The sequence below is a fragment of the Biomphalaria glabrata genome, chromosome 7, assembly GCF_947242115.1.
Source record: "Biomphalaria glabrata chromosome 7, xgBioGlab47.1, whole genome shotgun sequence".
NCBI classification, from domain to species: Eukaryota; Metazoa; Mollusca; class Gastropoda; family Planorbidae; genus Biomphalaria; species Biomphalaria glabrata.
In genome coordinates this window covers 38,611,490-38,632,677 of record NC_074717.1, presented here as the reverse complement: position 1 = coordinate 38,632,677, position 21,188 = coordinate 38,611,490, and the positions used below count along the sequence as shown (strand labels likewise).

General features: G+C 39.7%; 2 protein-coding genes across 2 annotated transcripts; both read left to right on the top strand.

Moving 5' to 3' along the window:
* Positions 1–2,697: 2,697 nt before the first annotated feature.
* LOC129927144 (uncharacterized) lies at positions 2,698–4,377 on the top strand. Its single transcript, XM_056034382.1, has one exon. The coding sequence runs from the start codon at positions 2,698–2,700 to the stop codon at positions 4,375–4,377; it is 1,680 nt and encodes a 559-aa protein (XP_055890357.1).
* A 3,726-nt stretch (positions 4,378–8,103) lies between these two features.
* Positions 8,104–11,050, top strand: LOC129927474 (uncharacterized). Its single transcript, XM_056036893.1, has 2 exons — positions 8,104–9,861; positions 10,012–11,050. Exons 1-2 carry the CDS (start codon positions 8,937–8,939, stop codon positions 10,950–10,952), a joined length of 1,866 nt encoding a protein of 621 aa, XP_055892868.1. The 5' UTR covers positions 8,104–8,936; the 3' UTR covers positions 10,953–11,050.
* Positions 11,051–21,188: the final 10,138 nt, after the last annotated feature.

The following is a 21,188-nucleotide window of genomic DNA, read 5'->3' as shown; positions in this document are numbered from 1 at the left end:
TGAGACGATTAGATGGTAACACCATTTAGAAGATTTAAATAGAAAGATCAAACAATTTAATATGATTATTACAAAGCTTATATCAAATCACTCTCTCTCTCTCTCTGTCTGGTACAAATCTTGTACATGTGATTTTTACCACGTCCCATTATTCCATCAAGTTGAAACTTCGCACATATATTCATTCTCGATGACATCACATGGATCTATAAACAAAATTAACCAGTTAGTTAATTAATGTTAATTATTTTTGTAAAAGAAAAAAAAGAAGATAAATCTTGCAGTTTGAAGTGCGATATGTCAATTAATTGTGTGATTCTTTCCCTATTATCATCATCATCATCATCATCATCAAACTCCATTAGAGTGAGGGCTTGAGAGGCTCAAATCCTCTCTTGCAAAAGCCCTGGACAGAAACCCTGCTGTCTTGCGTAATATAAGCTTTGTTATTTGGAAGCGCTTTTTAAATAATTTCGTTTGTTTACTCAATGCGCCTGCCTTTGTTTATTTGCTATAAAACAACGCTGGCAGTGGCGTCTCCTTAAATCTTTTTTCGTGTCCACTAAATCTAACAATCAATTCTTTCTGCTTGTTTCTTTCAATCGCCTATACATTGTGTATAACTTAGGGGCGTGCTGGACGAAACCGTGGAACACATTCTCTACGAATGCAGGGTGCTCAGAAACACATTCAAAGATACAACTAGTCTTGGAACAGAACTGGTGCATGCTGGGGGTCTTGCTCTGTACGGAGATAGGCAGACCCTACAGAACACTGCCAGATACCTGGACCGTGATATAAGGGATTAATCCCAGTAAGGAGACTTAGTGCATGGAGGCTTACAAATGGTCGAGTGGGCAAGCTCTTGGCTTCTAAACTAAAGGTTATCGAATTTGAACCCCGGTGAAGATATGAATTTTGAATTTGGGGATTCTTAGGTCCGCCCAACTAGAAGAAAGGGAAAAATAAACGTGGCTGGTCAATGTGCTGGTCACATGACACCTTCCTTAACCATCATCTGCCCTCCATAGATCGCTAGGTGAATCCAAATTGAATCAATAAATTCCTAAAAATAATTCAATCAATTCCTTTATGTTTTCTTTAGTACAGTACCCAATACTAGCTATAGTTTAAATCTTATTCTAGACCCGCCCCCCCCCCCCAAAAAAAAAATCGATTTCAAAATGATATAAGTTTTGTTAAAACGCTTGTAGAAGACACAACACACATACAGTGTTGATACATAAAACATGAGACAATATATCAGATAAAATCCGGGACTCAGGATCGTCCAGGTAAAAACACAGCACCACCAACCATTGCTCACCTCCCCCCCCCCCCCGCTTGACAACAATGCCGGGTCGTAATCCTCCTCCTCTTAGTGTGGTATGCAGACTTGGATAGTTAGCCCTATTGATTTGACCACTCGCGGTAGCCTGAACTGAAGATGGCTAATTTTTATGTGAACCAAGAGGGCATTTTGATGTGAACCAAGAGGGCATTTTGATGTGAACCAAGAGGGCATTTTGATGTGAACCAAGAGGGCATTTTGATGTGAACCAAGAGGGCATTTTGATGTGAATCAAGAGGGCATTTTGATGTGAACCAAGAGGGCATTTTGATGTGAACCAAGAGGGCATTTTGATGTGAACCAAGAGGGCATTTTGATGTGAACCAAGAGGGCATTTTGATATGAACCAAGAGGGCATTTTGATGTGAACCAAGAGGGCATTTTGATGTGAACCAGGAGGGCCGTTCATTAGTGAGTGTTTTGGAGTGATACAGTCTGTCTGAGACAGCAAAGTTATGCGTTTGTCTGAGTGTGTGTGTGTGTTTGAGTTTGTGTGTATCCTTAGTTGAATATAAGGGGCGTGTTTGTTATTTGAAATTGTGCCAACCTTTAAATACCTTGGTACTATCCTAGACAATAAACTAAATTTTACTGCAAATACTGATTATATCAGCAAAAAAGGGCAGCAAAGATTACGACTACTAAGAAAACTGTCCTCGTTTAATGTTAGCGAAAAGGCCTTGGCTATGTTTTATCACGCTCACATCTGCAATATTTTAAGTTTCAATATCACTGCCTGGTAAGGCAATCTGAGCATTAAAAATAAAAATAAACTTAATAGAATCCTAAATGCTGCTGGCAAAATCATTGGCCAAAAACAAACCCCATTTGGGCAGTTGTTTGAGACAAACATCTATAAAAAAGCTAACAAGATCCTCGAAATAAAGAATCACCCTTTGTGTCAGGATTTTGTGATTTTACCATCACAAAAGAGATACAAGACACCGATAGCAAAGACAAACAGACACAAACACTCTTTTGTTCCCCTGGCAATCAAATCATTAAATAAGAAATATCTGGTATAAACTTTGTCACATGTAAATTATGAGTGAGTCTGGTGTGAATGTACACTTTGGTTTCTTATAGTTATAATGTTTTTTGTTTGGTGTAATGCACAAATTGTAAGACAAATTTCCTTACGGATAATAAAGATTATTATTATTATTATTATTATTATTATTAAGGTACCAGTTTGTTTATAACGAGTGTTTGTGTTTGTTTGTGAGTCAGAGATGGCGACCAATTCAAACTAATGTTAAACTGTAAAAGTCCAGTTCGAAATTAATGAGCAGAAGAACTGAAGAGAGAAAGTATCATTCAGGTACTACAACTAGAACTATTTATACATGGTTACGTTCTCTGACTACCAGTCTGTTCTCTCTGACTACCAGTCTGTCCTCTCTGACTACCAGTCTGTTCTCTCTGACTACCAGTCTGTCCTCTCTGACTACCAGTCTGTCCTCTCTGACTACCAGTCTGTTCTCTCTGACTACCAGTCTGTTCTCTCTGACTACCAGTCTGTTCTCTCTGACTACCAGTCTGTTCTCTCTGACTACCAGTCTGTCCTCTCTGACTACCAGTCTGTCCTCTCTGACTACCAGTCTGTTCTCTCTGACTACCAGTCTGTTCTCTCTGACTACCAGTCTGTTCTCTCTGACTACCAGTCTGTCCTCTCTGACTACCAGTCTGTCCTCTCTGACTACCAGTCTGTTCTCTCTGACTACCAGTCTGTTCTCTCTGACTACCAGTATGTCCTCTCTGACTACCAGTCTGTTTTCTCTGACTACCAGTCTGTCCTCTCTGACTACCAGTCTGTCCTCTCTGACTACCAGTCTGTTCTCTCTGACTACCAGTCTGTTCTCTCTGACTACCAGTCTGTTCTCTCTGACTACCAGTCTGTTCTCTCTGACTACCAGTCTGTTCTCTCTGACTACCAGTCTGTCCTCTCTGACTACCAGTCTGTCCTCTCTGACTACCAGTCTGTTCTCTCTGACTACCAGTCTGTTCTCTCTGACTACCAGTCTGTCCTCTCTGACTACCAGTCTGTTCTCTCTGACTACCAGTCTGTTCTCTCTGACTACCAGTCTGTCCTCTCTGACTACCAGTCTGTCCTCTCTGACTACCAGTCTGTCCTCTCTGACTACCAGTCTGTTCTCTCTGACTACCAGTCTGTCCTCTCTGACTACCAGTCTGTCCTCTCTGACTACCAGTCTGTCCTCTCTGACTACCAGTCTGTCCTCTCTGACTACCAGTCTGTTCTCTCTGACTACCAGTCTGTTCTCTCTGATTACCAGTCTGTCCTCTCTGACTACCAGTCTGTCCTCTCTGACTACCAGTCTGTTCTCTCTGTCTACCAGTCTGTTCTCTCTGACTACCAGTCTGTCCTCTCTGACTACCAGTCTGTTCTCTCTGACTACCAGTCTGTTCTCTCTGACTACCAGTCTGTTCTCTCTGACTACCAGTCTGTTCTCTCTGACTACCAGTCTGTTCTCTCTGACTACCAGTCTGTTCTCTCTGACTACCAGTCTGTTCTCTCTGACTACCAGTCTGTTCTCTCTGTCTACCAGTCTGTCCTCTCTGACTACCAGTCTGTTCTCTCTGACTACCAGTCTGTTCTCTTTGACTACCAGTCTGTCCTCTCTGACTACCAGTCTGTTCTCTCTGACTACCAGTCTGTTCTCTCTGACTACCAGTCTGTTTTCTCTGACTACCAGTCTGTTCTCTCTGACTACCAGTCTGTTCTCTCTGACTACCAGTCTGTTCTCTCTGACTACCAGTCTGTTCTCTCTGACTACCAGTCTGTTCTCTCTGACTACCAGTCTGTTCTCTCTGTCTACCAGTCTGTCCTCTCTGACTACCAGTCTGTTCTCTCTGACTACCAGTCTGTTCTCTCTGACTACCAGTCTGTCCTCTCTGACTACCAGTCTGTTCTCTCTGACTACCAGTCTGTTCTCTCTGACTACCAGTCTGTTTTCTCTGACTACCAGTCTGTTCTCTCACCCGACAGTAAAAGTAGAAATAGCTGAGCCTGTTAGTTTGAACCCTCGGGTCCAACAGTTCGGGGTCAGTGCGAACCAATCTTCGCCACCTTGATAATGAGATAGGCGCCTTGCTGGGCAGTTATTTCATAGTTCTTGACATCGATACCGGAAATTGATAACTCCCTCCCCCGCCTCACACTTCAGACATTCGCCTCTTCCCTACCCTCTTACTGTAATAATAATAATAAAAAACAATTGAGGACCGCTCTTTCCACTCCCCCGACTTCTCCCAACCTCCCCCAAATCTCGGACGAAACGAGTGACGTCATTGTACGTCTAGTTTTCTCCGCTTATAAAGTACTTTTCATTAAAGCAAGTTTTCCCGCCATTTTCCGATCATTTGAATTGGCACGATAAATCTGGAGATGTTCCCGCTTTATACAGTCTCAAGCACAATGATACATCTGGAGTTGTTCACGCTTTATACAGTCTCAATAACAATGATAAATCTGGAGATGTTCCCGCTTTATACAGTCTCAAGCACAATGATAAATCTGGAGATGTTCCCGTTTGATACAATCTCAAGCACTATGATAAATCTATTGATAAAAAAAAGTGTAAGAAAAAAAGTCTTCCCCCTTAAACATCCCCACTCCAAAGACAATATATACTGGCTACGCCCATGTAGATAATATATCACAATGGATATGAACTGAGAGGATACCTAGTTGTACTCATTTTAGTTCAAAGAAAGTGTAATTATTATTTTGTTTCTAGAATGGGTATAGATGTTCATGTTTACCAACTCATTTGTTTCGATAATGAGGCATATCTGAATGAAGTCTTTAGCATTTGAAGCGCTATTCCATTACGACTAGATCTAGAGGTAAAACTAAAAATCCTACAAATTTTCAGAGTGACTATGAAAGTCTATTTTACTCCATTATAACTATTTAATTATTTTTTGGGGGGTCTAATTCTGTTATGTTTGAACCAATGAATATACACAAAGGAAAATAGCATTGTACTGTCAACGCAATCTTAAATATAAAATCGTCACAAATAGTAGCACAAAAAAGAAACCGTTACAATGACCTCCTAGTCCACACAAAAAAGAAACCACGAAATTGCGACGGGTAAGGTTCAAACCCAAGAACAACGATACGGCAGTTCAGAGCACGTACCACACAACCAGTATGCTATCCATTTATTTTTAGGATCTAATATAAGATGACCTAAGTTTTAGGCGGGCGACTTCATATGTACAGATATTTTAATTATTTTTGTGTAAAAAAAAATACAAAAATTAAGCCGATTGTGAAGACCTAATGTCTTTTTCTCATTACACATTTTTGATCCACGCTCCAAATGTTTGTCCTTGACCTCATTCCCATATTTTATTTTCGTCCATGCAAGTTATGAAAATTTCCTGACGTCAAGTACAGTAATGACAGAAGAAGAGTCAAAACTTTTTCTTACTTGACAGTTATCGAAACAAATTTAAAAAATTATTATTCCAAGCAGTTAATTAAAGATTAACTGGACGTCTACTGGCCGTCAATCTTTAAAAGTTTATGATTATTTTTATTAATTTATTTTATTTATTTTTATTTTGCATCAAGCAAACATAGGCAGGAAGTAAAAACCCATCTGATAACGTATTTTATCATTTTTGTTTCTTTCTAAATAGACATGTCAATTGATAAGATGTTTCTCATTTTTTTTTTTTTTAGAAACTCCTCTAGGATGGGAGTGAATACTGAAGCATGATCTAATCATTTTGTGAAGCTCATTAAGTTTTTTCGCCTTTCATTAAAAACAAAAAAAAGGGGCGCAGACGTTAACCATCACAGAACATAATCGGACTTCCGGTTCCCGGTCTTCAAAGAACAGCGACAATGGGCACATGTGGAAAGCAACTACTTCCTGTTTAGCAGAAGACCATATTTAATTGAACCAATGTTTTGTTTTTACTTTGTGTCTTTTGTTTTTTTTTTTTTATTTTCTTGCATGTATAACTAATATGTATGCCGCATTCTTCAAACTCTATAGTCCTATAGTTGTCATTAAAAATGGTCGTATGAAATGAGCGATGGATTGTCATGGTTATCCAAAGTTCAAATCCTACCGTTTCTGAAAGAGTGTACTAATAGAATTAAAAAAAAAAAACCAACGAAACGTTAGGCAAGCTTTCTGAACTAATTTTTTTTTTAATTTCTCTTTCTTTTTAATTTTTTGACAGGCTGAGCATCTGACATCTGACATTTGTTTTTGAAAACTTGAGAACATATAACAACGATCAGCTCGATACATCTTTTTCCCACTACGTCTAGACCTCCTCAACACACACACATACACATAAGACATCTAAAACATTTCAGGATATGGCCTTCAGAATATTACCAAATTATCTCAACTCTTTTGATTAATAGACGTATACAAAATAAACACATTAAGAAGTTCCATATTTTTTACTCAAATTATAAAAGTTGAGATTTTAAAGAACCGAAAAGATGTCAAATAAAGGTTTTAATACGTAAGAAAATTACAGTTTGTGTTCAATATTAATGTGACAATGTAAATAAGAAAAGACAGCAGGGCGAGCTCTATTGTGGATTCAAACTAAACATACCAAGGCCCCACCATTCAAGGGCCCATTTCGCTGAGAGCTCGCGTAGCGCTATACCACAACCACAAAAAATGCCAGCATACACATTAACCAGTTCCATTTCCGACTTGCTATTATATACGTCAAGTGTCAAATTTTATTATTTTCAATTTAAGTACATTTAGATCTAGTTGACATGACATGATGAAAGCCTCCTGATCAACGTATACGCCTTATTCTTGTACAAACTAGAACCGGCCCTGAAAACAGACATATCGACATAAACAGACATAGGGACACACTTCTAAAAATAACATCTGCATTGCACAGACCCGGATGTAAAAAAATGTTCACCTAAACTTTCACCTAAACGTCATACAGCAAACATGCCAACCATTAAACCGGATGTTGCACTGGCATTGCCAGATTTCTGTACATAGGCTCAACTTGTAAGTCTAAATGAAAAATACATTTGTAAAAGAAAGATTTAGTTGAACATTGCCAGGGCATAATAGTGTATAATTAAATACAAGTAGATCTCACTATCTATCTATCTATCTATCTATCTATCTATCTATCTATCTATCTATCTATCTATCTATCTATCTATCTATCTATCTATCTATCTATCTATCTATCTATCTATCTGTCTATCTATCTCTCTCTCTCTCTCTCTCTCTCTCTCTCTCTCTCTCTCTCTCTCTCTCTATATATATATATATATATATATATATATATATATATATATATATATATATATATATATATATATATATATATTTCCTTCTAGAAGTCGTTGTGGCTGGGTGGTAGAGCTACTGGCTTCCGAACCGAGGATATCGAGTTCTACTACCAATAAGGGCTGGAGTTTTGAATTCAGGATTATTAGGACGCCATGAGCCATGGTGATTGGCATACGTGGGCAGAGTAAAGGCGCTTGGTCGTTCTGCTGGCCACCTGACATCCTCGTTTACCGTCGGCCTTATTAACAAATAAACTTTGCATCATCACCTCCTATACATAGTCAGGGCTGAAGGGGAGGATTACCTTTGGAAATCTTAATTTTGGACCCAAAAATCGATTTTTAGATTTAAACATATTTAGATAGCTTATCCATTTATTTACTTGATAAGTACTTTAATTTTTTTTAAATAATGCTTTAAAACATATTTTTTTACATTTTTCGGGTGTATATTAATGACGATTTTATAAGAAAATGCAAAAATTCTCCATAGTTACAGGTTTAATAATTTTTGTGCATTGAAAATAAAATAGTCATATTTGGTATCAATTTGTTCAGCGTCCAAAGGTCTTTTAAGATTTGGCATCACTTCCTAATCTTTTATTAGCACATTTTCGCTATATTTAGAAACTTACGTACTCTTTTTGATTAGTTTTGGTGTAAATATAGACCCGCTTATAAATGCTGCGTTCTGATTGGTCTATCCTAGGATAGCCCTAGCGACCTAGTGTACGTCAGGTTATCGAGAATAAATGGCTGAACTGCCTACATACAGCGTGTTGAAATTATCATATGTGAAAAACTAACATTTACTTTCTAAACAGTTTTAAAGTTTTAGTATCTTAAAATAAACGTTTTATATGTTCTGTGCTTGCTTTTCTTACATCTTGTAAGTAGAATTATCAACATTTTACAGTTGACTGAGTTGTAGATCTAATACTATAACTAGTCAGACTAGTCTCTCTGGCGACTCTGCTGGATTGCCTGGATATATCATATTATTCTTGTCTAGATTTATCTAGATTCTATATATATATATAAAATATATAGTCTAGATCTAGATCTATATTGATCATATTCTAGAGCTTAGACTTCTACGATTGTGACTTATTCAGTGATTGTTTTCAAGTTCATTCTTATTTGAGCTTGACTAGATCTAGATCTAATCTAAGTCTTATCCATAATTATCATCACATCTACTATCATCTAGCTTTACTGCTCTAGACATTCTAGATTCTAGCTCTAGTGCTAGCCATGGGAAGATTAAAAAAAAGAAGTAAACAACTTCTAGAGGCTCGCAAGATTGCCAAGATGAAGAACACTGTTCGAAAAGATCATGAACTAGATCTAGACAAAGTAACACCAGCTCCTTCAACTCCAACTAACTCGTCAGTGTTGTTGTCTATGCAAACAAGTTCCAAAAAAAAAACTGTTGATATTCCTGCTATGGACATTGGAAGCTCTAGCTCTCTATTTAATGATCAGTCAGCTAAACAAGCATATAGAACAATCATTGACATTAGTCAAATTGAAAAATTGCTTTCACCTCTTCTGTGTCCTTATTGTAATGCTGATGGTCTAACTTTGCATTCAGATGACAACAGTCGTTTCGGACTTGTATTAAAACTGAAACTTTACTGCGATAATTGTGGCACTGTGGTGAATGATGTTTTTACATCTGAACGCTCACTCAATGATAAAAAATTTTCCATCAACACATCTGCCGTTGTTGCCTCCTCATTGTGTGGACTAGGACCATTAACGTTCAACAATTTTTGTGAACATTTAGACCTACCGGGTCTATCAGCCAAAAATTTCTACAACAGGACAAAGTCTATTTATAAGGATGCTGAAGATGTTCGTCAGGCTTTGCGTAGTAAAACTATTCGACTTGTAAGAAAGGAACATGCAAAAAATAGCAATTCAGCTCTAAGTGATGATGACATTTTGGACATTGCCGTTTCATTTGATGGTACTTGGATGACCAGAGGACACAAATCAATGATAGGTGTTAGCTGTGTCATAGATGTATTGACAGGCTATGTCATTGATTTTGAAGTACTATCTAGCTTTTGCCAAACTTGTAGCACAACTGGTACTAGACTAAAAGCACAATCTCCTGCACTCTACAAAGAATGGTTTGAATCTCACAAACCTGATTGTGATATCAACTATACAGGTGAGATATTTTTCTATTGTTTTAAAACCTTTTACAGTAATTAAAATCTAGATTCATTTTTATACTGACATGTTTTTTTTTAATTATTTAAAAACAGCATACAAAACAGTTTATTGTCTTTCCATTAACTTTTTGTTTTATATTTTTCAGGATCGTCTGGAATGATGGAAACACATGCGGCCGAGATCTTGTGGAGGAGATCCATTGAGAATTTCAAATTGCGCTACACCACTATGTTGTCAGATGGTGATTCTAAAGCCTTTAATAAAGTCTGTGAAATAAAACCCTATGGAGATGTACCTATAACAAAAGAAGAGTGTGTCAACCATGTGGGGAAAAGGATGGGCACTGCACTCCGTAATTTGGTTACAGATTGTAGCAAGAAAGGAATTTCACTTGGAGGTAATGGTGTAGGAAAACTTACACAACAAACAATCAAAAAACTGTCCAAGTATTACACCAGAGCGATACGGAAACACAATGGTGCTAAGCAAATGAGAAATGCTATACTTGCGAGCATGTATCACAATTTTTCGACTGATAAGAGGCCGATGCATCATCTGTGTCCTTCAGGTGCAGATTCTTGGTGTTTTTATAAGTCTTGTGAGGCAAAAAATGTAAAGCCTGGTAAACACAGTCTCCATATACATACGCCTCTCAATTATGACTTACTAGCAGAACATCTGAAACCTATATACAAAAGATTGTCAGAGCCTCAACTTCTACAACGATGTTTGCTTGGCTCAACTCAAAATGCGAATGAGTCTTTTCATTCATGTATTTGGAATATTTGCAGCAAATCAAGATTTTCTTCACTAAAAAAAGTTAACTTTTCTGTTTTAGCTGCAGTAGGACAATTCAATTTTGGCTTTTCTTTTGGTAGTGAAATAAAAAGTTTTTTCAACTGCCAGGTAAGCAAAAGCAGCCAGCGACTTGGATTATTGAGACTTAAGAAACGCTTGAAAAATGCAGCTTATAAAAAACAACAAGTTGTAAAAAGAAGACTGTTATTAAGAAAGGAGGCTAAGGCACGTAAAGAATTGCAGTTTATTGAAGCTGAAGGAGTTTCATATTCATCTGGACATTTTTAAATTTTTTATGTAAGTTCTCAATTTTTGCTTTTTTTTCTCATTTCTGTTTTTTCTTAATTAGTCTTCTTAAAAGTCTTATAATTTAAGAACTAGTTGGTTTAATGATTTGAAATTTTGAATAACACTAGTTTACATGCTGTTCTTTAACTTACAAGTGTTATATATTCAAATATAGTTAGTTAACTTAGTTTTACAAACATCATTTTATTTAAAATCAGTTTTTCTCAAAATGGCCGTTTTCCAAAAATGCATTCACTAAAATTTATAAATCTTTAGAACCATTAAAGATATTTACATGAAATTTAAAACACTTATAGATCTATTGTAATACTTTCATGTGACATCTTGATTTTTTAAATATATTGTTTGGTTTTCATTTTCTATTGACATGAATGTAAAAAATATATATTTTTCTTTAAAAAAATGAATGATCAACTTTACTCTTATATGTTAAAAACAAATATTAAATTATAATAAATTTTGAGATGTCACTTTATTCTTTGTTGTTTTCTTTTTCAAATGAAAAAGATTTCACTCATATTTGTTTATTAGTTAAAGAGAAATAGCATTTTAAAAATCATATACAAAAAACAAGATGGCGGCCGTTTCCATGGCAACCACAAAAGTCAAACACATTTTTTCTATGTTTTTAAAATCAGGATGAGTTACTGTATCAACCATACAAGTTTGATAAATTTCTGATAAATATTGTTACGAATGAACAGTGACAGGTAGAGGTCACTATGTGTGACCCCGGCGAGATGACACAGCACCGAGTGTTATCTGGAATCTATGCATGTAAACAAAGACAGGATGGGACGTGCCTCACGTGTTGTTCCAGAGGACGAACAGATTTACGAAGGGGGGCATTGTGACAAATGAACAGTGACAGTTAGAGGTCACTACGTGTGACCTCGGCGAGATGACACTGCAGCAGGCATACTCTGGAATCGACATGTATAAACAACAACAGGATGTGATGTTTCCTCCCATGTTGTTCCAGAGGGTACTAGCAGTGTTTTTGCAACAATAGACAAGCGATTAGGGACTCTTTATAAACCAGAGATGTTCATGTGAAAAGAGTCAGTACAGTCGTCGATACTGTTCTCTACTGTGCGAGACAGTAGAAGAGAGTGGACTTGAGCCGTTACAGTCGATACAGTCGATGTAAGACGTATACGCTACATGTTACAGTGACGAATTGTTATAGTTATAATTCAATAAAGTTATTTAAAGCTGAAAGTTGAGTCGTCAAGTTCTTTGCAGTGTTTCTTTTATTTGTGTGCCTAGTACATTTAGCCAGAAAATCAGAAATACGTAACAATTGGTGTCAGAAGTGGGATGTTTTCTGGCTGAAATGTCTTCGAGGAAACTACTTAACCAGCTGTTGGTCAAAGAATTAAGGCAAGAACTTCGTGAGAGAGGTCTGCAGCTCAATGGTAACAAAGAAACACTAACAGAACGCCTAAGACAGGCCCTTATTGAGGAAGATCAAGATCCAGATGAATACATATTTGAATTAAACCCAGATATGACAGAGGTCCTGAGTAACATGCAGGGCCAGATGGACTTAATGAAGGAGAGCCTCAAGAAAATAAACGCCATGAATGAAAACGTAAATGAACTGATGAGCTCTATGAACGAGAAGATTGACCAGAGAGTCAACACTGTGGAAAAAGAAATGGAAGAGATAAGGACTCATGTCCAAGAACAACTGAGTAAGGAACGGGGTACTAGAACAAAAACATTAGTGCCCGAAATCTCTGGGAAGATAAAGCCGCCTGTGTTTGATGGATCCATCTCATGGACTGTTTACAAAAGACAGTTTGAGGCAGCGGCCAAGGTTAATAACTGGAACACTGAAGAAGAGAAAGCGACTGCTCTGGTGTTAGCTTTAAGAGGGAAGGCAGCAGAACTGCTTCAGTCAATAACAAATCAACAAGATTACGCTGCCATTGTTAAGGCTATGGAGCTCCGTTACGGAGACGAACATTTACAAGAAGTTTATAGAGTTCAGTTGAAAACCCGACAACAACGCTCCGGTGAAACCTTGCAAGAGCTAGAGGCGGACATAGAACGTCTTGCTCATTTGGCATATCCAACAGCAGCACAAGACTTTCTGGACGTCATTATCACTGATGCATTCATTGATGCTATTCGAGATCCAGAACTGAAGAAGGCAATAAGAATCAGTGGTAAGCGCAAATCCAGCGAAGCTCTGGTCTACGCCCTCTCCTATGAAGCCGCCAAAGACGCCTCTAAGAATATCCATCATGGGCGTATGCTGGAAGTCCAAGAAGAAGATCTTACACAACTTCTCAGAAGGGTAACTGAAGTGCTAGAAGAACGCAGACCAAATAAGAAGCAAGAAGGACAGAATAGAACCAGTGTACGTTGTTGGAATTGTGGAGAACCTGGCCATCTACAAAGGAACTGCACGAGAAGATTTCCCCGACAAACAGAGTATCAGCACAGACCGGAGACAGATGCAAGGTCAGGTGCTCATGTCTACCAGGGAAACTAACTTTCGCCGGTCTTATGGGGCAAAAATCGGCGATCAAGAACATGACAGCCCCTGCAACTATAATTCCAGTCGCTGTGTTAGGGAAGAATAAAAGTCTGTACATCAATGGTAGAATTGGATCTCGAAATTACCGTTTTCTTCTAGATACTGGTGCCTCACGTTCAGTCATTCGTCCAGACATTGTCAAAAAGAACGAAATCAAGAGAGTGAACTCTTACTCCTTGAAGTCGGCCAGTGGAGAGATGATGCCTATACATGGACTGACAAATATAAACTTTGAGCTCGGGCATCAGTCATTTATACATGAATTTCTGATCGCTAACATTACGGATGACTGTATTATTGGGCTCGATTTTATGCAGAAATGTGAATTCTCTCTGAACATCGGAGGTGGTACTTTGAAATGTGGTGATGTTGAGATTCCCTTGCTCGGGGATGAAGATGAAGAGAATGGTCAAATAAGAAGAATCCTTTTAACAGAAGATACAAGTTTGCCAGCTCAGTCTGAAGCAATTATCTGGGGAAAGTTAGAGCATGGTCAAACTGCAACGATGACGGCGATAGTGGAAGGCATTGAAAATGACAACAGCGGAATGGCAGTAGGAAAAACATTGGTCCTTGTCGGAAAAGATCAAAAGGTGCCCGTCAGAATCATGAACCTCGGCCTACAGGAGAGACATCTAGAGAAAGACAGCCCCATCGCAATATGTAATACTCTTGACCTGATAAGAAACTGTAATAATGATATCACGATCGTTAATTCCACCAAACCTTTCAATCCACAAATTACCAAGCTCCTGACAGAAATGAAAGTGAATTTATCAGATGAGCAGTTCAGCAAAGCGGAACAGTTGATCATTGAGTTTGAAGATATTCTGCCATCTGATGAAACAGACTGCGGACGGACAAACATGGTACAACATCGAATAGACACTGGAAACACCAGACCGATTCGACAGCCACCACGTCGCTTGCCGCTAGCAAAGCAACAAGAAGCTATGGACATGATAGAGGGCATGACGCAGCAAGGAATCATTGAGCCCTCAAATAGTCCTTGGTGTTCGCCTATTGTCTTAGTAAAGAAGAAGGATGGATCTATGCGATTTTGTGTAGATTACAGATCTCTGAATGAAGTCACACATAAAGATAGTTATCCACTTCCTAGAATCGACGATACTTTGGACACGCTTGCAGGGTCCCAGGTATTTTCTACTCTCGACCTAAAGAGTGGGTATTGGCAAGTTGAAATGCATCCCAATGATAGAGAGAAAACCGCCTTCTCTGCTGGCAATGGCCTCTGGCAATTTACTGTGATGCCATTCGGTCTCTGCAACGCACCAGCCACCTTTGAACGATTGATGGAGAGGGTTTTACGAGGACTTCATTGGACTACATGCCTTGTTTACCTTGATGACATTATTGTCATTGGCAAAACGTTTGAAGAGCACCTTGCAAATCTGAAGGAAGTATTTCAACGGATAAGAAGTGCGGGAATGAGACTCAGCCCAAAGAAGTGTTCCTTATTCAGGAAAAACGTTAAGTACCTTGGTCACATTGTGTCAAATGACGGAGTCAGCACTGACCCTGACAAAGTTGAGGCAGTGAAACGATGGCCTACGCCAAGTAATAGCCATGAGCTGAGAAGTTTCTTGGGACTCTGTACATACTACCGACGTTTCGTGCCAAATTTCTCAAACATCTGTAAGGTCCTTCATCAACTGACAGAGCAAAAGAGGCCATTTATTTGGACATCTGAATGTCAAGAAGCTTTCGAGAGGCTGAAAAACACACTATCCTCATCACCAGTATTGGCCTACCCCATTCCAGGGAAGACATTCATACTCGACACAGATGCAAGCAACACTGGAATAGGCGCAGTCTTGTCCCAAAAGGTGGATGAAACTGAACGAGTCATCGCATACTTCAGTCGAAGCCTATCGAGAGCTGAAAGGAACTACTGTGTGACGAGACGTGAATTGCTGGCTGCTGTGGATGCAATAAAACATTTCCACAAGTACCTATACGGGCAGAAATTTATCTTAAGGTCAGATCACGCGGCTCTGCAATGGTTGCTTTCGTTTAAGAGCCCTGAAGGTCAGGTGGCAAGGTGGATCGAACGTCTTCAAACCTATGAATTTGAAACTAAGCACCGAAAAGGGCAAATTCACCAAAATGCTGATGCACTGTCTCGACGACCCTGCAAAGCAGAATGTAAGCACTGCAAGAGGGCTGAAGAAAAGGAGGTAGCTGTCAATTGTCTTCGGCTCGGAGTAGATGTTTCCGGACCCTGGTGTGATAAAAGGATTCGAGAGGACCAAATGCAAGATGAAGATCTGGCTCCCATTCTTCTATGGAAAGAAGATGGACAACGGCCAGATTGGAAAGACATCTCTGAGAAGGGGGTAGCCACCAAGGCGTACTGGGCTCAGTGGGACTCGCTGACGTTGGTCAATGGTGTCATCAAAAGAGTTTGGGAATCTGCTGATGGAACATCCAATCGCCTTCAGCTGATGTTACCGAAGGTGAGAGTTGCTGAAGTACTGAAAGAGATGCATAATGGCGCTAGCGGATCTCATCTTGGTGTCAATAAGACTCTGGAAAAGGTTCGTCAGCGGTTCTACTGGTTCAGATATAGAGAGGATGTAGAGGAATGGTGTCGAAGGTGCGACATATGTGCGGCAGCAAAAGGCCCTCGACGCAAAACTAGGGGTCTTTTGCAACAGTATAATGTTGGTGTTCCATTCGAGAGGATCGCAATAGATGTAGCAGGCCCATTTCCTGAAACCAAGAAAGGAAACAAATACATCTTGGTAGTCATGGACTATTTCAGCAAATGGCCAGAAGCTTATGCCATACCAAATCAAGAAGCTATCACAGTGGCCGAAACACTCGTGGATAACTGGATCAGTCGCTTTGGTGTACCTAATGAGTTGCACTCTGACCAGGGCAGGAACTTCGAGTCCAAAGTTTTCCAGGAGATGTGCAAGACACTTGACATCGAAAAGACTCACACGACAGCTCTCCATCCGCAATCTGATGGGATGGTGGAGCGATTCAACAGAACCCTAGAACAACATCTGTCTAAGGTTACTGATGACCGACAAGACGACTGGGACAGCCATATCCCCATGTTCCTCATGTCATACAGAGGATCCGTTCATAGCACCACAGGATATACCCCAGCGAAGATGTTATTTGGTCGTGAGCTTCGTCTACCATGTGACCTGTTATTTGGGATTCCGAGAGATACGCCAGTGTCTTCAACTGAATATGTCACCAATCTCCGAAGACGATTGGAGAATGCTCATGTATTGGCCCGCAGAAACATCAAGACCAACAGTGACCTGATGAAAACGAGGTATGACAAACGGGCCAATACGTCGGGGTTCCATGAGAATGATCTAGTGTGGCTCTATAACCCACAGAGACGAAAAGGCAGATCCCCGAAACTCCAAAGAGACTGGGAAGGTCCATACCGTGTCGTAAAAAGAATAAACGACGTGGTCTACAGGATACAGAAAAGTCCACGGTCCAAGCTGAAGGTTGTCCACGTTGACCGACTCCATCAGTACCGTGGTGAAATAGAATCTGTTCGGGACGAACAGATCTAAGAAGGGGGCAGTGTTACGAATGAACAGTGACAGGTAGAGGTCACTATGTGTGACCCCGGCGAGATGACACAGCACCGAGTGTTATCTGGAATCTATGCATGTAAACAAAGACAGGATGGGACGTGCCTCACGTGTTGTTCCAGAGGACGAACAGATTTACGAAGGGGGGCATTGTGACAAATGAACAGTGACAGTTAGAGGTCACTACGTGTGACCTCGGCGAGATGACACTGCAGCAGGCATACTCTGGAATCGACATGTATAAACAACAACAGGATGTGATGTTTCCTCCCATGTTGTTCCAGAGGGTACTAGCAGTGTTTTTGCAACAATAGACAAGCGATTAGGGACTCTTTATAAACCAGAGATGTTCATGTGAAAAGAGTCAGTACAGTCGTCGATACTGTTCTCTACTGTGCGAGACAGTAGAAGAGAGTGGACTTGAGCCGTTACAGTCGATACAGTCGATGTAAGACGTATACGCTACATGTTACAGTGACGAATTGTTATAGTTATAATTCAATAAAGTTATTTAAAGCTGAAAGTTGAGTCGTCAAGTTCTTTGCAGTGTTTCTTTTATTTGTGTGCCTAGTACATTTAGCCAGAAAATCAGAAATACGTAACAATATTAACGAAAATAGATTTTTTAGGTGTACCTCCCCTGAAAGGAGTGTCATCTTTCCTTTTTATTTTTACCCGTGGCTCCACAATGAAAACTAGGCTCATTAAATAACACTTTTTTTTAATTAGAAATTACCGTATCTCTATATTTGCACATTTAATAAAAATCAAAATTGTTTGACCAATGTTGATTAAACTTCGCATGATCACATGACCAATGTTGATTAAACTTCGCATGAATGTTCCGTAGATGTCTGTGTTAATCTTTGGGTATGCAAAGTAGCCCTATAACAAGAGGGCTTACTATGTTTTGGTCGATGATCTTGAAATAGATTTTAACTATTTCAAAAAGTAGTATTCTATCTATACAATTTTCTTCTTCGATCAAGAGTTTGGACGAGAAGAAGTAAAGGAAAGATCACTCTCTTATTTCTGCGGATAGAGTTATTCCACGAAATTTACGAGCTTTGCGTGTAGCGAAGTCATACAGTATATCATGAAATATTTATTTCCTACATAGATCACGCTCAATAGCAATTGTTAGCAAATGTTTCAATCTATCTACGAGAATTGTTAAACTAAAGCAATTCTTCATTAGTTTGAGGCGCGAGAATTTCAGATTTCCGGGAGCTCCTGGTAAATCGACAGGAGGCCATGGGAAATATATATGATTTCTATTAAATATGCAAATATAGTGGTACGGGAATTTTGAAAAAAAAAAGTGTTATACAATAGTTTAATTTAATAATTTATACACCTAGAATTAGTGTGGGTCCTATGAAAGTGCGGGGCCCACTGCGGTCGCATAAGTGCGGAGCCCACTGCGGTCACCCAAGGCCGGCCCCGCAAAAAAGCGGCGTATGCTACGCCGCCGGTCGACTAGTACTTTTATAATATAACAAAACGAAACAAGACACCGCAATGCCGGGTACAAAGCACATAACTAGGGAACAAATAAAACAAGCAAAATATAAAAATCCTTTACAAAAACATAAGCGTGTCTAAGGAATAGAACTCTGTGCTTAAGACTATATATCTCAATAATGTAAAAGTTATTTTCCTTGTTTGATATAAAAAGAAAATTACAATAATTAATTTGCTGATTGGTTAATATTATTTTATTGATTCATTCAACTGTGCAAAGTTTCAACTTGATCCGGGAATGAGTGTGAGAAATAACATAAAACGTTTTACCAGATAGACATAAATACATACAGACAAACAGAAAAACAAATAAATGAGTATACATGCTTTGTAATTAACCTCGTTTAAGTAGTTTTGTTGTACATCTTTTTATTTAGTTATCTAAAACAAATACTAAAGATACATATTAATTCAATACCAAACCTAAGTTGTAGATTTTTTACATGTGTTGTAATGATTCAACAACCTGTTAGTCTTGAAACACTTCTAACTATAATTAAAAAAAGGTACATTTAAAAATTACTAATGTGCATTAAAAGTGACATTAAAGATCTTGCTATGCCTACAAAAATCAATGTCTACCCTTCTATATGGCTCTGAGACATGGACACTATACAGAAAACAAAGTTCTTGAGCACTTCCACCAAAGATGCTTGCGCTCCATCATGGACATACGGTGGCAAGACCGCAATACAAACAGCGATGTCCTTGCGAACGCCGGTATGGACAGTATAGAGGGACTTCTTATGGTCCGATAGTTACGCTGGGCAGGGCACGTATCTCGTATGGGAGACTAACGTATGCCAAAGGCAGTCTTTTTTGGTGAGCCTAAAGGTGGTCGACGTAACAGAGGCGCCCCACGGAAACGCTTCAAAGACCAGCGTCAACTTTCCTTGGCTGACATAGAAGAGAGCACCTGGTTGCATGCGGCCTCAGAACGTAACAGCTGGAGGTCACTCACATTGAGACCAAAAGAAAATCCGCTGCCGAGGACAAACGCAGACGGCGAAAAGAAAATCTAAATCGACCACCTGCGGACAATGGTTATGCCTGCCCTGGGTGTGGCAAAATATGTAGGTCACAGCTGGGGCTGCGCAGCGACGGGAAATACTGCATTCCTCACTATTCGGACTCGAAGACAAACCTTATAAAGATCTTGTCTAACAATGTAATCTATAACTTATCTCTCCAGCAAAGTTAATGTAAGAACACCATGACAATCAACTGATCTGCGGAGGTCATACAGTCCATGCTAGGCTTCATTCATCAACCCATCCACAGTAGCGTCCTTAGGGTAGGCGAGCAGGGCAAAAGCCCCATTCACCGTGTCTTAGGGAGGCCCGCGATAAAGATAATCTTCTGTCACTGTCAGCCAATCGTATAAATATCCGTGTCCCTGGTATGACACTCGCCCAGGACCCCGCGAACCTTTTTTAAAGTCTAGATGTCTAAAACTTCTATTTTTATATTCAAAGATGATGACAGCGAACGTAAGTAAAACTTTGTGACCAAACTAAAACGGTTGAGCTTTAGCTATATCTCAGTGACTTGTTTGTGTCTCTGATATGGCACAATTGAGAATTGGGCGCGAAAAGTTATCTGCTTCAAAAAAAAAAAAAAAAGGAAAAGTTTTGACTTGGAGACAATGAAGCGACAAATTAACAAGATTATGAATTAAGAAGTAAACTAACGACATTGACACATTGAGTACAGTCGGCTTTAATGACTGAAGTAGAGATTTAGCTTGACGACATTCGACAGTTCCCTTCGTTATTATTAAACGTCTTGTTCGACTATCAGCGTCAACTAACTTCTAGTGTTGGCCTTTCGCCTGTGTTATTGAATTTCGTTATCTGAGTGTTACCTCCATTTGACTTATCTGCGTAAGACTAAGACACAGTGCGGAGGTGCCTTACAGTCTTCCTCTATCTGTCCCTCTGTCTGTCTCTCCCTCTCTCTGTCCCTCTGTCTGTCTCTCCCTCTCTCTGTCCCTCTGTCTGTCTCTCCCTCTCTCTGTCCATCTGTCTGTCTCTCCCTCTCTCTGTCCCTCTGTCTGTCTCTCCCTCTCTCTGTCCCTCTGTCTGTCTCTCCCTCTCTCTGTTCCTCTGTCTGTCTCTCCCTCTCTCTGTCCCTCTGTCTGTCTCTCCCTCTCTCTGTCCCTCTGTCTGTCTCTCCCTCTCTCTGTCCCTCTGTCTGTCTCTCCCTCTCTCTGTCCCTCTGTCTGTCTCTCCCTCTATCTGTCCCTCTGTCTGTCTCTCCCTCTCTCTGTCCCTCTGTCTGTCTCTCCCTCTCTCTGTCCCTCTGTCTGTCTCTCCCTCTATCTGTCCCTCTGTCTGTCTCTCCCTCTCTCTGTCCCTCTGTCTGTCTCTCCCTCTCTCTGTCCCTCTGTCTGTCTCTCCCTCTATCTGTCCCTCTGTCTGTCTCTCCCTCTCTCTGTCCCTCTGTCTGTCTCTCCCTCTCTCTGTCCCTCTGTCTGTCTCTCTCTCTCTCTGTCCCTCTGTCTGTCTCTCCCTCTCTCTGTCCCTCTGTCTGTCTCTCCCTCTATCTGTCCCTCTG

Bases quoted from the DNA above. Each gene is read 5' to 3' on its own strand.
- LOC129927474 (XM_056036893.1), top strand. From the start codon at position 8,937: ATGGGAAGATTAAAAAAAAGAAGTAAACAACTTCTAGAGGCTCGCAAG. The intron at 9,862-10,011 runs GTGAGATATTTT...TATATTTTTCAG, and splicing joins TTGTGATATCAACTATACAG to GATCGTCTGGAATGATGGAA.
- LOC129927144 (XM_056034382.1), top strand. From the start codon at position 2,698: ATGGTTACGTTCTCTGACTACCAGTCTGTTCTCTCTGACTACCAGTCT.